Source organism: Cataglyphis hispanica, chromosome 13 (assembly GCF_021464435.1).
Source record: "Cataglyphis hispanica isolate Lineage 1 chromosome 13, ULB_Chis1_1.0, whole genome shotgun sequence".
Classification (NCBI taxonomy): Eukaryota; Metazoa; Arthropoda; class Insecta; order Hymenoptera; family Formicidae; genus Cataglyphis; species Cataglyphis hispanica.
Window position 1 is genome coordinate 1027114 of NC_065966.1, and position 12876 is coordinate 1039989.

The 12876-nt window shown below is 37.5% G+C and overlaps 2 protein-coding genes across 2 annotated transcripts in view; one reads left to right on the forward strand and one right to left on the reverse strand.

Moving 5' to 3' along the window:
• LOC126854140 (PDZ domain-containing protein 4) overlaps nt 1-6031 on the reverse strand; it is a 162793-nt gene extending 156762 nt beyond the window's left edge. Inside the window, exon 1 of the mRNA XM_050600553.1 lies at nt 5536-6031. Coding sequence (XP_050456510.1) covers nt 5536-5556 — 21 coding nt within the window. The 5' untranslated portion in view covers nt 5557-6031. The remainder of the gene's footprint in view (nt 1-5535) is intronic.
• Nucleotides 1-12876, forward strand: part of LOC126854141 (general transcription factor 3C polypeptide 3) — a 105632-nt gene that overhangs the window by 86251 nt on the left and 6505 nt on the right. The window lies entirely within an intron of this gene.

Genomic DNA, 12876 nt, shown 5'->3' on the forward strand with positions numbered 1-12876 from the left:
AAATATAATTAAAATTGAATATATAAAATATAGATACTAAAATATAAATCGAAATATTTAATATTATCGTATCACAATATTTAACAATTTCAATATTAAAATTTAAATATTAAAAACAATTAAAAATTTACTTTATATATACTTGAGATACTGTATATTTTTTAGTTAAAAATATTTCGTACGTATGTAAATTTAGAATAATTACACAAAATTACTAAAGTAACGCGTATATAAATTGTAAGAAAAAATATAATTTAAAAAAATATTTTATTTAAATAACACTTTGTGGAGATCCGGGAAAATAATCAGGACGAAAATAAACACGCGGTAAGATATTCCCATAAAAAGAGGTCCCCCTATATCTCGCTTCGTGACGAATGGCTTGATATGCATTAAACTACCAGCAGCTCCATGAAAACCCGTTTATCATTGTTTATCGTACACCTGGTTTCTCGGAATGATAAGCGTAGGTTGAACCATAATGATGCCAACGTACTTACCGAGGCAAATGCACTCGGCTAGTGGATGCCGCGACTACGTCACACAACATTATTTGCAATTGTTGTGCCACACGATACTACGTATAGGTACGTATAGGTACGTGTATATATATATATATATATATATATATATATATATATATATATATACACACACACACACAAGTGAGCACACGCTTTGAAATTCTAGTATCGCGACTGCAAATCTTGGGGATCTTGGGGACAGGAAGAAAACGACGAAACTCTATCAGACGATCGTAACTTTCTTCCTTGAATCAAACGGAAATTGCAAATTTCCACTCGCCACTTCGCATTGGCCCTCAGCATCAATTATGTATCTCATTGCAGAATCCTTAATCCGAAATCGTACACATCTCTTTCATGCGCCAAGTTACAGGCTTTAATCTCTCAAACTGAATATTTTACCATCTACTTTGTGACAACGAGTATCAAAATATAATACAATAAAAAATAATATTCAAAAAATACATCACAATAAATCTAATTAATAAATCTTACTTAAAGAATGAACTCGAAAGAGATGCATATTGTTTTATTATATCATATTAAAATTAACTTTAAATCCCCATATAAATCGATTCGCATATATCATCCTAATTTTATCGGGCGGTAATATGTCATAAAAATATCGCGTCGCGACGCTATTAAAAAGTTTAGCGCGCATTCCTCCCTCCCTTCGTGTCCTCAAGCATAAGCATAAACCACGGGAAGAAGTTTGCAAGCAGGAGGATTCGCGAGCTCTCACCGAAGCGGTATCGTCGCTGACGACACGACCAACTTCCACGATTATATCCGGCACTTTTGAAAACGAAGGTATCGCAAAGCGATTTTCCGTGCGCCCAAAATATTCATAAAATTGAAAGTATCTGATAGTTGATTTTTTTGTATATATACTTGTATAAAAGAATTCATTTTAATGATACTTGATCATTAAAAAATATTTATGTACGTTATAAGAACACTTGGTAAAATTAAAATTCTCGAAATCTAACATTTTATATGTAACGAACGAAAGTATTAAACATAAACAGCGTTATAAAAGCTAATTAATAAAATCTATTATAAATTTTTATTTCACGGTTTAACTATAATATGAATATTAAAATATAATTTCAATTACTATTTTATTTCCTAAGAATAAAATATCTCATTTTTGTCAAATATTTAAATATGAAATGGTAAATGGTAAATTTCGGCTCAAAATGTCATACTCAAAATGTCATACTCTGCATGTTCCACCCTCCCGATATTTTTAAACAGAATCAGCACAATTTTTCACCGTTTCAAACTCACATGCCAGAAATATTTTATTCGCAGATTGCACAAGAAAAAAATTATAAAACGTCACTGAAACTGACCGAACCAGCTTTATCTCCATGAAATACGCATCAGTGGCAGTGCGAGAATAGAAGGACGAAACACGCCATGCAAAAATGCAGATGTTCACCATGGCAAAATTCCGACGCGATAACTTTGAAAGGAAATTTGCATCATTCGGTCGGTAGTAATTACATAGATGTGTCCGAAAGAATGAAAGAAAAAAGGATAAATAGATAAGATAGAGGGCAAAATGTAAGCGATCTGAACTTCTCAGCGGAAAATGTTTAATCCTGTAACGCGATATAAAATCACTTCTCAATCCTTAAACTTTTACCTTTCAATGCACATCGATACGAATAATCGTTTTTAAAAAAAAGAAAAAACAATAAAAATAAATAAAAAAAAAAACAGGCTAATCTGGAGCAGGAGTTTTTTATTCGCGCTGCGTTTTCTGAGCTAGGATCTCATTAGCTTGTTTTTTCGTTGTGTTGTATATATCGTTTGTTTTAGATCTTTAACCTTTCCGAGTAATATGCTCCGCACCCATTCACCGCAATTGAATCATCTTAGTTTTTTGCGAAGGAAGCAAATACCTAATCCGCATCTTCAGTCCGAAAGAAAACGGAAATGAGGTAGAAAAGAAACAAGGATTGAAAACTTCAACAACTTCCTAAAGATCGTAGTGAAATAAAATGAACGATATGAGATATTGGAGCCTTTAATAATACATTAAATACGTTAATATATTAACTCTTAATTAACTCTTTATCAAAAAATAATTACAGTTATTAATTTATAATTATTGTAATCGATTATAATTGTAGAAAATTACATTTAGTCTACAGAAAAAAAAGAATCAATAACTGTATGAATACACAAAAAGTTCTATTTATTTATTACCATCTCGTATCATATATCGAGCATCTTAATATTTAATAAAAAAAATTGTATCTTCACTAATCTCTAATATACCTCTTTCGGATAGAACTTTTGCAAACTTGTTAATCGATACTCGCACAATCAATGTCGATGCACGAATGTTTTGATGCATCGACATCGAGGAATTAGCGATTTAAAATTTACAGTATTGCGCCTCGTAAAAATTTATTCGAATTCACACAATGTAAGATATTTATACAGAATATTTATACAGAGGCTGCCCTTCGTAGAAAAATGTATGACATATGTGACATTTTCAACGGCGAGTCGCGAGCTTTTCCTTGAATTTCTGCAATTTTCACCGAATGCATCGATCACATCAGTAATTTCCGATATTTTTCTGTCATGCACGTGTAACTGCACCTGCGTGTCGTAACTATAGCTATATATATATATATATATATATATATATATATATATATATATATATATGTAGAGATAGTTTTCGACCAGACTGTGTGTCAATTTTCAACACGCGAAAGGTAAATAAGTATTCGGGCTTTTCTCGGGCGAGAATTTCGCGGATATATTGGATCCGACGTGGCACGTAGCGTGATGCTGTCCCGACACGAGATATTTGTGCAATACGTTGTACAAATATTCATTTTATATCGGCGCGTTTTCGGAGCTTATTCGACGCGCCCAATGGCAGCGAGTCGCTTAATGGCGCGGTATTTACGTCTGGACCACGAGTCTATAAACGTCATGTGTATTATTACTCGCCATGTAAATGCATCGTAATGTGTCGACCGGTGGGACGCTTTCGAATGTAAACGTTGCGCGCGAGCGAGCATTTATAACGCGTTAAAATGTAATCTCGGCGAATAGACATTGTCATCCAACGACCGTTATTCAAATCGCGACACGGCGGAGGACACGGAAATGGATGTGATCAGCGCTTAATCGATTTCGTTCTTGTCTACGGTATGCCCGGCCTTTAACACACACGGGATCGGGAAACAGCATTATTAACTCACTATGTAGTTTAATGCGATTTCAATGCAACGCTTTGTACATCTCAATTTATATCAATTCCCATTTGTGTAAATCGCATTTTTATCGCGAGTCATTTTTATCAAAATCAGATCATAGGAAAACTAATGTCCTTTCCTACACAATTAACTCCAACGCAACTTTTTTAATATAATATCGTATATATTTCCCTTTCAATCGCGTTAATTTTACGAAATATCGTACCTTGATTGCGCGCATATCGTGTTTCTATATAAAAAAATTCATTTTTAAATTATTTCTAAAGTCGTTCTTTAAAAATAATAATAATATAATAAGATGAGAATGTATTAATATTTTTGCAATATTATACAAAATTTTAATAAATAAAATAATTAATTATTAGGTAATTATTAATTAAATAAATTTATTAATCATAAAAATCTACTTTTAAAGACATTATTTTTAAAGACATTTTTTAAAAATGAAAGAATGAGATGAGAATGTATTAATATTCCTGCAGTGTTATGCAAAAAATTTCGATGAATAAAATCATTAAAAGGCGCACATACACAAATTCATAAGAAAATGATCGAATGAACGAATAAAGTTTACTGATGATTATTGCGATAGTAATCGAGTTGAAGCTCGATATCGCGTTGCCAGGCACGATACAAACGAGTTAACGAGTGTATTGCTCGTTTTTGTTCGCGCAACATGTTCGTAACTTCCTACACACAGGCCGAGTGCACGACTCGTCTCAAGAACCATGATATGGATGCGGATAAGGCACGTTTGGCGCGATGAATACTCGAGAATACAACGTGGTGTTTTTTACCCTCCACGAAAGTCCATTCGTGTCGCGTCTGCTCGTTGAAAGATCACAAACGACGATTCGCATTTTCTCGCAAATATCACAAACTTGGAAAACTTTTACTTCGACACATTATGTGTAGTAAAAATAGTAATATATGTATAATAATTGATTATAAATTAAATAATTAACACACAAATATATTAATAACATATTATTAATGTTTCATTTTATTAATATTTATTTTTTATTTTATTAATATCTAGTATATTAAATAATATATCATACGATATATAATATAATAATCTCTCGAATAGGACAAGCGATGTGGTAATGGAAATATTTCGAACGAGACAAATGATTTCTTTATACGCTGCGATATCTCTAGATTAGCTTGTCACACTATAGCAGAATATTCCCCGAATAAACAAGCGAGTTTTTCTTATGTAGGTATACATGCATATATACATGTGCGTATGACAGCGCGCTACGAAAAGTTGGCACGCTTCCGAGAACTCGCGTCTCGCGTCACGAACCAAACGGCAGGACAATGACGATAATATCCTCCGAGTAGTAGGACAAGTGAACTTTTTTTACGCTCACGTGTAGCAGCTTCGAAGCTGGCGCATATATGTATGTGTGTGTGTGTGTGTGTGTGTGTGTGTGTGTGTGTGCGCGCATTTCCGAGAACTCGACGCGAATCGAAAAGTTGAAGCGCTTCCGAGAACTCGAGCCAAACAGTAGGACAATGACGATAATATTCTCTGAGTAGAAGTAAACTTTTTCTACTGTGTGTGTGTGTGTGTGTGTGTGTGTGTGTGTGTGTGTGTGTATAATGCTTCGAGGCACGTACGCGTGCTTCCGAGAATTCGCGCCGAGAGAAAAAAAAAACACCCGCGATAATATCCTTCGAGTAAAAGCGAGCGGCGAATCGTTTGTATGCTCTGTACCAAGTTGTCGCGCGTGCCTCCGAAAAGAAGAAAATCCTACCTTTAATATTACGAAGTCCATGTCGCGGCCAGATCCGGCGGCTCCTCCGTCCTATCCGACGACGATGATCTGAGGATGCCGGGTATCCGTACGTGGCGGGATGAATGATGCGCAGTAGATTGACGGGGCAGGCGACGCAGGAACAAAACAGTCACAATCTCCAACAATGATGTACAATAACGGTCAAACGCGCGACACACGTCACTATCGCGTCTCGCTTCTTCGCCGGATCGAGAGCAACGCACTCACGCGGAACGCGATGCCGGATCATCACCCTCGAGGATCTATCATCGTCGTCGCCGCGATCGTTTTTCACACGAATTTTTCAAGAATTTCGTATCGCGTGTAGAGATAAGAGCGAGCGCGAATGCACGAACGAACGAGCGACGCGACGCGACGCGACGTGGCGCGACGATTCGAAACCGGCGAAAACTTTGGACTAGTGCGCGCGACGACTCGGCATAGACTGAAGACTGACTGAAGTGAACGCCGGTCGGAGTAGTGATGGGGGGGGTGAGACAGAGGCGCGCCTGAGCGCCGCGCCAGCGGGAGAGAGCGAGAGCGCACGAACACAGCTGACAAGGACAAATGATGGTAGGAGAGAGAGAAAGAGAGGGGAGAGAAACACAAGCCGGCCGAAGCGCGCGCGCCCGACAAAGATGGATGCGAAGTTTGAGAGTGAGAAAGAGAACTAGAGCACGAACCGTTCAAATGTGGTGCGCAGAGAGAGAGAGAGAGAGAGAGAGAGAGAGAGAGAGAGAATTATTTCGAAATCGGCATAAATTCAAGCGAAAGACAAAACATTTGAAATTATATTTTACATTGATGGAAGTAAAATGAACGGAAAGTTAGGGAAAAAGGGAGCATACATCTTACAATCTCTGCTACAATAGCGCGCTTTTAAGAAATTTTACCGAGTTTTATATATATAGCGTTTAGTTCATGATAATTAGAAAAGGAAAGAAATACCGATATGTATTCATAGCTTAAATATAAAAAGAATTGATATTCTCTTTCCGTAAAATATATAACCCTTTTATTTTTGGAGGAATAAACGGTTTTTTTTTTTTTTTACATATATACGAATATCGACAAACGCGTGCGCTTAAATCAAATAAATCGTAATCTAGTTTCTCGTTCGTGATAGAGAGTCGATGGAGAGGAAAAAGCGGCATATACACAATAGCTCGCGAATAAAACGCGGATATACTCGTTTATTGAAGAGCAATGACGATCGACGACAATGTCGCCGATAAAAGAGCGCGACTTCGAAAGATGGACTCGTCGTGTCGAAAGCCCTTGTCGGATTCTCATTAGAAACCCGCCCCCGACTCGTAACTCGGGGAAATAAAAAATTCCATTAGATTTTACTCCGGGCGGAGATCTCGCGCGTTTACGGGATGAGAAAAACCGCAACATGTGGTTTCCTATCTGACGGCGCTTCCGCAATTTCAGCGAGGAAAAGCCGCGGGAAATGTGCCGTGTCGCGACGCGGGAAAACAGGGTGAGGTGAGGGGGAGGGGCAGGAGGGGGGCCGAGTTGAAAAAGGCGCGGTGGAAACGTGATGGTTGCGAGGCGGCAAAGTCGACGCTTGAAAGAAAGACCGAAGGACCTTCCTCTGGGAGGCGAGAGACGAGGAGGACGCGAAGGACACGAGAAGCAGGAGAAAGGAGGAAAATGCGTTGGGGAGATCGCGCGCGGGACTCTCTTTTACAATGCACCCGGCGTGACCACTGTGTTTCCTCGTCTCTTTTTTTCTTTCTTTCTCTCTCTCTCTCTCTCTCTCTCTCTCTCTCCCCCGTCCATCTTTTTCTCCGTTTCTCGTTTGCGGCGCGGATGTTCTTTGAATGTATACATACCGCGTTGCGTATCCCGCGAGTGTCCGAGCTCTGCAATGTGATACGTAGTACGATGTTATTGTCAGGAATAAAGTTTTTTTTTGCGCTTATTATACGTTTAAGCGTTTATAATAAAGATACTAATAAGAGAAGCATTTATTAAAAATAATTACTCTTGAATGAAAAAGTTCTTTCCTCAATTCCTTTCAAACAATTTTCAAATCGATATATAACGATAATAGTTTCTCTCTTGAGAACTTCTTTACGTAGATGCAGCTATATTCTTTATATCCGTTGAAAGTACACACTTGGCTTTGGATAAAAAAATTGTAATCGCGCGACGCATGTTAACGAGAAAAGTTGTACGAAAAGCGACTGAAAAGTTCTCGAGCTACGTCGGATTGCAATCCCTAACTGCCGGATCAACCCTTCCATGTCGCGCCCACTTCCCGAAGAATCCGCTCAAAATTATCGAACTTAATTTACGAATAACGATTGAATTGGTTCTTGAAGGTTCCTTAAAGTTCGTCTACCACACGCCGCGTACTTCGCATACATACATACGTCAACGTCTCTAGATTTACAACAGTAGTGCCAACTGCCATTACAAAGAAATGTATATTACCTATATTAAAAACATTTAAAAAAAATTTTTTTGTCTCATGCGAAATTAGGCACATATTTGGGATATATTTCGGGACACGCGTATCGTATCTAGATATTTTATGCACTATGACTGTTAGTTTAAAAAAATGCGCGAATGTCGCGATGCGTAGCATTTGGGATGCAAGTTGTTTTAATTATTTTAATTACACATACGATTGTTACTTTATCGGAATCCCGAATATCGGAAAATTAAAATTTCTCACTATGTGTTCTCATAATTAAAAACACATTGTGAATACATATATTTAAATAAATAAATAAATGACAAAAAATATTTTTTTTTCAATTTTATATTACTTAGTATTGCAAAAATTAAATAACTTTTTATTTTATTTATGATAATAAATTTTGATGATAAAAAATTTCATGAGAAAGCATCTTATTACAAAAGCTATCAGATATTTAGATCTCTAAATATCTTTACGTTAAAAATAATTTTTTTTTATTTCTTGTTTCTTCCAAATTTTGCAGACAACATGTTTTTCTGATTAGAGTACGAATATCTTATTACTAAAGATCTATATATATATATATATATATATATATATATATATATATATATATATATACGATAGTTGAAATAGACATTAAGATCTTACGCAAAATGATGCGTTACTTTTATTAGTAATCGGTTTAAGAGATTTCCCTTCAAAGAGGATCCACCAGTGAAAAATCCTTTTCTTCTCTTCTCTCCTCCAAGCTGTGGAAGCTGTGAAAAGGATAACGTACCATTCGCTGGATCCCTATATATTCGCACCCTCGCTCCCTCTGCGTGAACGCGCGGAGGGAAAGAAAAGGACCGCGCTGAAAATTCAGTTGAAAGAAAGAGACGTATATATCTCTCATTGGCTATTAGATGAGGGAGATACGCGGCGCTCTCGAGAGGGTAGCGAGAGGAGGGTGGGCGACGATGACACACAGGGTGATGAAAGGGAGAAGGCGAAAGGTTTCTTACGCGGTCGTCTCGCGAAAAAGGAAGGGCGACGTTTCGCGCGGGAACGAGCAAGGGTGACTCGGCGATGCCGAGTTTTTTAATTAGTAGTCTGTGATCTGTCGAGCGATATTTTTTTCCCTCTCTCCTTCCTTCTTTTCCATTCGTTTCTCTCGTCGCGGCGCGCTCGCTGACACTTGCCACACAGCTGATTCCCCGACCCCTTCGCGCGAACAGAGTCGCGCGTGTATGACTCGCTCTATAATGTGTTTCCTTTATTCGTTTCATTTCTTCCGACAACTCTCTCCTCCGAGCCTCGACTTCAGAGATCCGGCCCCCCGATTTCATCCCCTACCCTTGTTTTTTCCTAACATGATTCAGGCGGAGAGGCGATCTCTCCCGAGGGAGGACACTTGCATCGTCTCTGAGTAATTTGCTAAGAAAGTCCCGACTGTAACGGTGAATGATCAAAGCGGGGAAATGAGTAACTTTGTGATCGAGAGACAGTTCATAGCTCCGCTTTGCTTCTATCTGATTTAGTATGCAGTTGCGAGAGCTATGGTTTTCTATCACGTTAAGACAACAAACTTTTTCTTGATCGACAATTTCTCGATCTATAAACAAGGTGAACGTTCCGGCTAGACTTTGAGATTTTATAAAAAATTTAATTCTGAACAAACTTCATTATTGACTCGCAATGACATTTTCTACAAAAAAAAAACCTGAGATGAGTTCTTTTTTATTTAAAAAAGAAATTGGATTGTTGCGATAAACTTTTCAGTAAAAATTACACTATTAATTCAAATTTAAATTTTGATCAAGATATGTTATCTTTGCTGTAATGTTGACTAGATATCATCTTTTCGTGTAAAGATAACATGCCATCGAAATCACAAATGCTATTTCACTTGTAAAGAAGTAACAGGATTGTTAATATAATAGAATTTATAAAAATATTTAAGTACATATTTATATAATACAAGTCTAAACTTTTCGATCAAAAAATATCATTTTTAGTCGTACATTAGAGCGTTAATCGAATATCATCATCGACGTGCGAAGATACTCGCCATCGACACCGCGATAAGGCTCTCTCCGTACACAGAAGAAACACAGTACGGTCTTTCTCGTCGCGATTTTATCCCGCTGGCCACGCGACGTCGGAGCGTGAAATGGGGCTTTTTGCCACGAGATCAAGCAGGTCGACATACATACACGCACCGTAATGTCGCCAGGGCGGCTATCTGCCGTTCCATCTTTTATTTAGTCATTACGCTCATCTTCTTCTCTTCTCTTCTTCCTTTGGGAGATGCACTGACTCGTCCAAACAAGCAGCAGCAGCAGCACCACCACTTTTGCGTAAAAAAGAGAAAAAAAAAGAGAGAGAGAAAAAGAAGAAGAGAGAGAAGACTTGCTATGTATGGGCATAGAGAGAGCGGCCACTCGCCAGCGGCTACTTCAGCAAAAGCTCTACCCAATTTCTTCTCTCATAGACCCGCATTTATACCGCGCATTTATAAAGACAGCCAAAGCCTAGCCGATGCACATAATTCATCTACCCTTTTGCTACGCATGATTATAAATTAGAAAATTATGTTTTTTTTTTACAGAAACACATGCGAATTGGAATCTACTACATCTCGTGGTCCGTTTATGTTTCGTTAAATATGTCAAAACATCAATTACAATTTTTTTATTTTTACTGTCAATAATCAACATATTTGTTAATAAGTCCTTTAGAATGTGCTGCTTCCAATTAAAAAATATTAATTAATTCAATAAAGCCGTATGAGACTAATACGAATAATTGAATAAAGATGAAATTCTAAGGGGGTGAACATTCTAACGAATTAAAATGCCGCATGCACAAATAATCCCTTTTACGCTTTTACATAAGGCTTCAATGCAAATTGCGCCATCCTCAGCATTTCAGTGGTAGAGATTACACCACGGCAGTGTATGCACGTGTTCTCTTAATGGCCGTCGAGTCGGAGAGATAAATTAACGAGGTGTTTGTGACCGCGATCGTGCGCTCGCGCTGCTCCTTTTTTTCCCCTCTCCCTCTCTCTGTCTCCGACGACCACGGGATTAAAATCATGATGGGGCTTTAATAATTACCGCCGGACGAATGCGTTAAATGAGGCGCGCGTCGCGACGCGCGCCGGGTCGGGGCTTTTTACCCGGTATTATTTACAGCCCGGATTCACAATGGGCATGGTTGGGGGGCCATGGTGTGGCGAATACCCATGCAGTTTACCCATTGCTTGCGCGACATTGTGTGCCGTCGAGAATAAATAAATGCGCGAAATTTTCAAACGGAACACGCGGAGAAATGCTGCCGTTCTCTCATTCTCTGTGACGTTGCGTCAGGAAAAAAAGTCGTGCCGGCAATTGTACAAAACCGTAATGAGGAAATTAAGAGAAAAGCTCGCGCGGCGAAACCACAATGAACGGGCTCGCGATAAGCACGAGCAAGATATATAGGGAAAGAGCATAATTGAAATCGGATTACCCCTTTAGACAATTAATATAACACGTGAAAAAAAAAAACAACTTTAGACTCGAATACAATAGCAATAAATCACCTGAAATATTATTAATAAAATTATAATGGTATATATATGTATATATAAATGATATTATTTTTTAATGTTAAATATCTTAATAACAAAACTGAGATAAATAAAGTAAGATTGAAAAAAATATGCTAACATTTAAGACGAGGAAACGCTGAACTTAAATATTATGATAATAATATAAAAATTGGAGATTAATAATGTTATGTAGCAATATATTATATATAAATCGGATAGAATTTTTCTCATCGGTTTAGCGATAGAATCATAGAAGCCATGATTTCATATTTATTATTTAAATATCACAATCAGAAAATGATAAAAGTACATTAATATAAATATTTTCTAATAAAAATCTGTTTTTCTGGAAAATAGCTTTCTGTTTTTTTCTTTAGGAAAGATCATTCTTTCATTAAGTCACTCAATTTTTTAACTCGCAGTCACGATTAATGGGCTCTATTCGCAATTTCCATTTATCATGCACGGCACTCGGAACACCTCGACCGCGAGATCGTTGATACCATCTTTTATGCGTCGGAAGAGAGAGATGCTCGCGTGCAAAAAGGGACAAGCAGGAAGGTAGGGGCAGATCTATTCCGTCTCCCCGCCACTTTGTGGAAAAGGCGACTGAAAAGTGGTCCGCTGTCGTCGCGAAAGCCGTTAACCCCCAACCCCCGGCGCCAACCTCCGAGTCATCCATCCCGTTATTGTATTTAGTTGCCCGTCGACGATAAGGTACAGGATGAAACGGGACGGCCACGATGGCGAGCGACTCAGTGCCTCTAATGCACATCCTGGAATATGATATCCGGAGCCGCTTCCACTGTAGACTTGTATTGGTCTACGGTTACAAAGTAGACGTCGTTGCTACCCTTCCGAGCCATTTTCCACCCTCATTTCCACTCCATCCTTTCACTTCTTGTCAAATTTCCTTTCTCGCTCTCACTTTTTTTCTTTCTCTCTGTCATCAATACATCTTTTAAGTTGTATTCAAAAATTGTCAATCTTTATCTTTTTTTTTAAATAGACTTTTAACCTTTGGTTTTATTACATTATAAATTTTCAATTTTTGAAACACATGAATGCAAATTATATTGAATATGTTTTTATTTCTTCCACGATAATCAGAATAATAAAATCATATTAAGAAAAATTGCTTTTTATATTTAATATATTGCTTTTACCGTATGTACAAAATATGGCATAAGAAATTAACAATAGTATACATGTGCAGAATACATAAAATGTCATGTAACACTAATCACATTGTGAAACTATTCTTCAAACATTATAATATAATAGATTTTTTCAAATCAACTATTATATATAT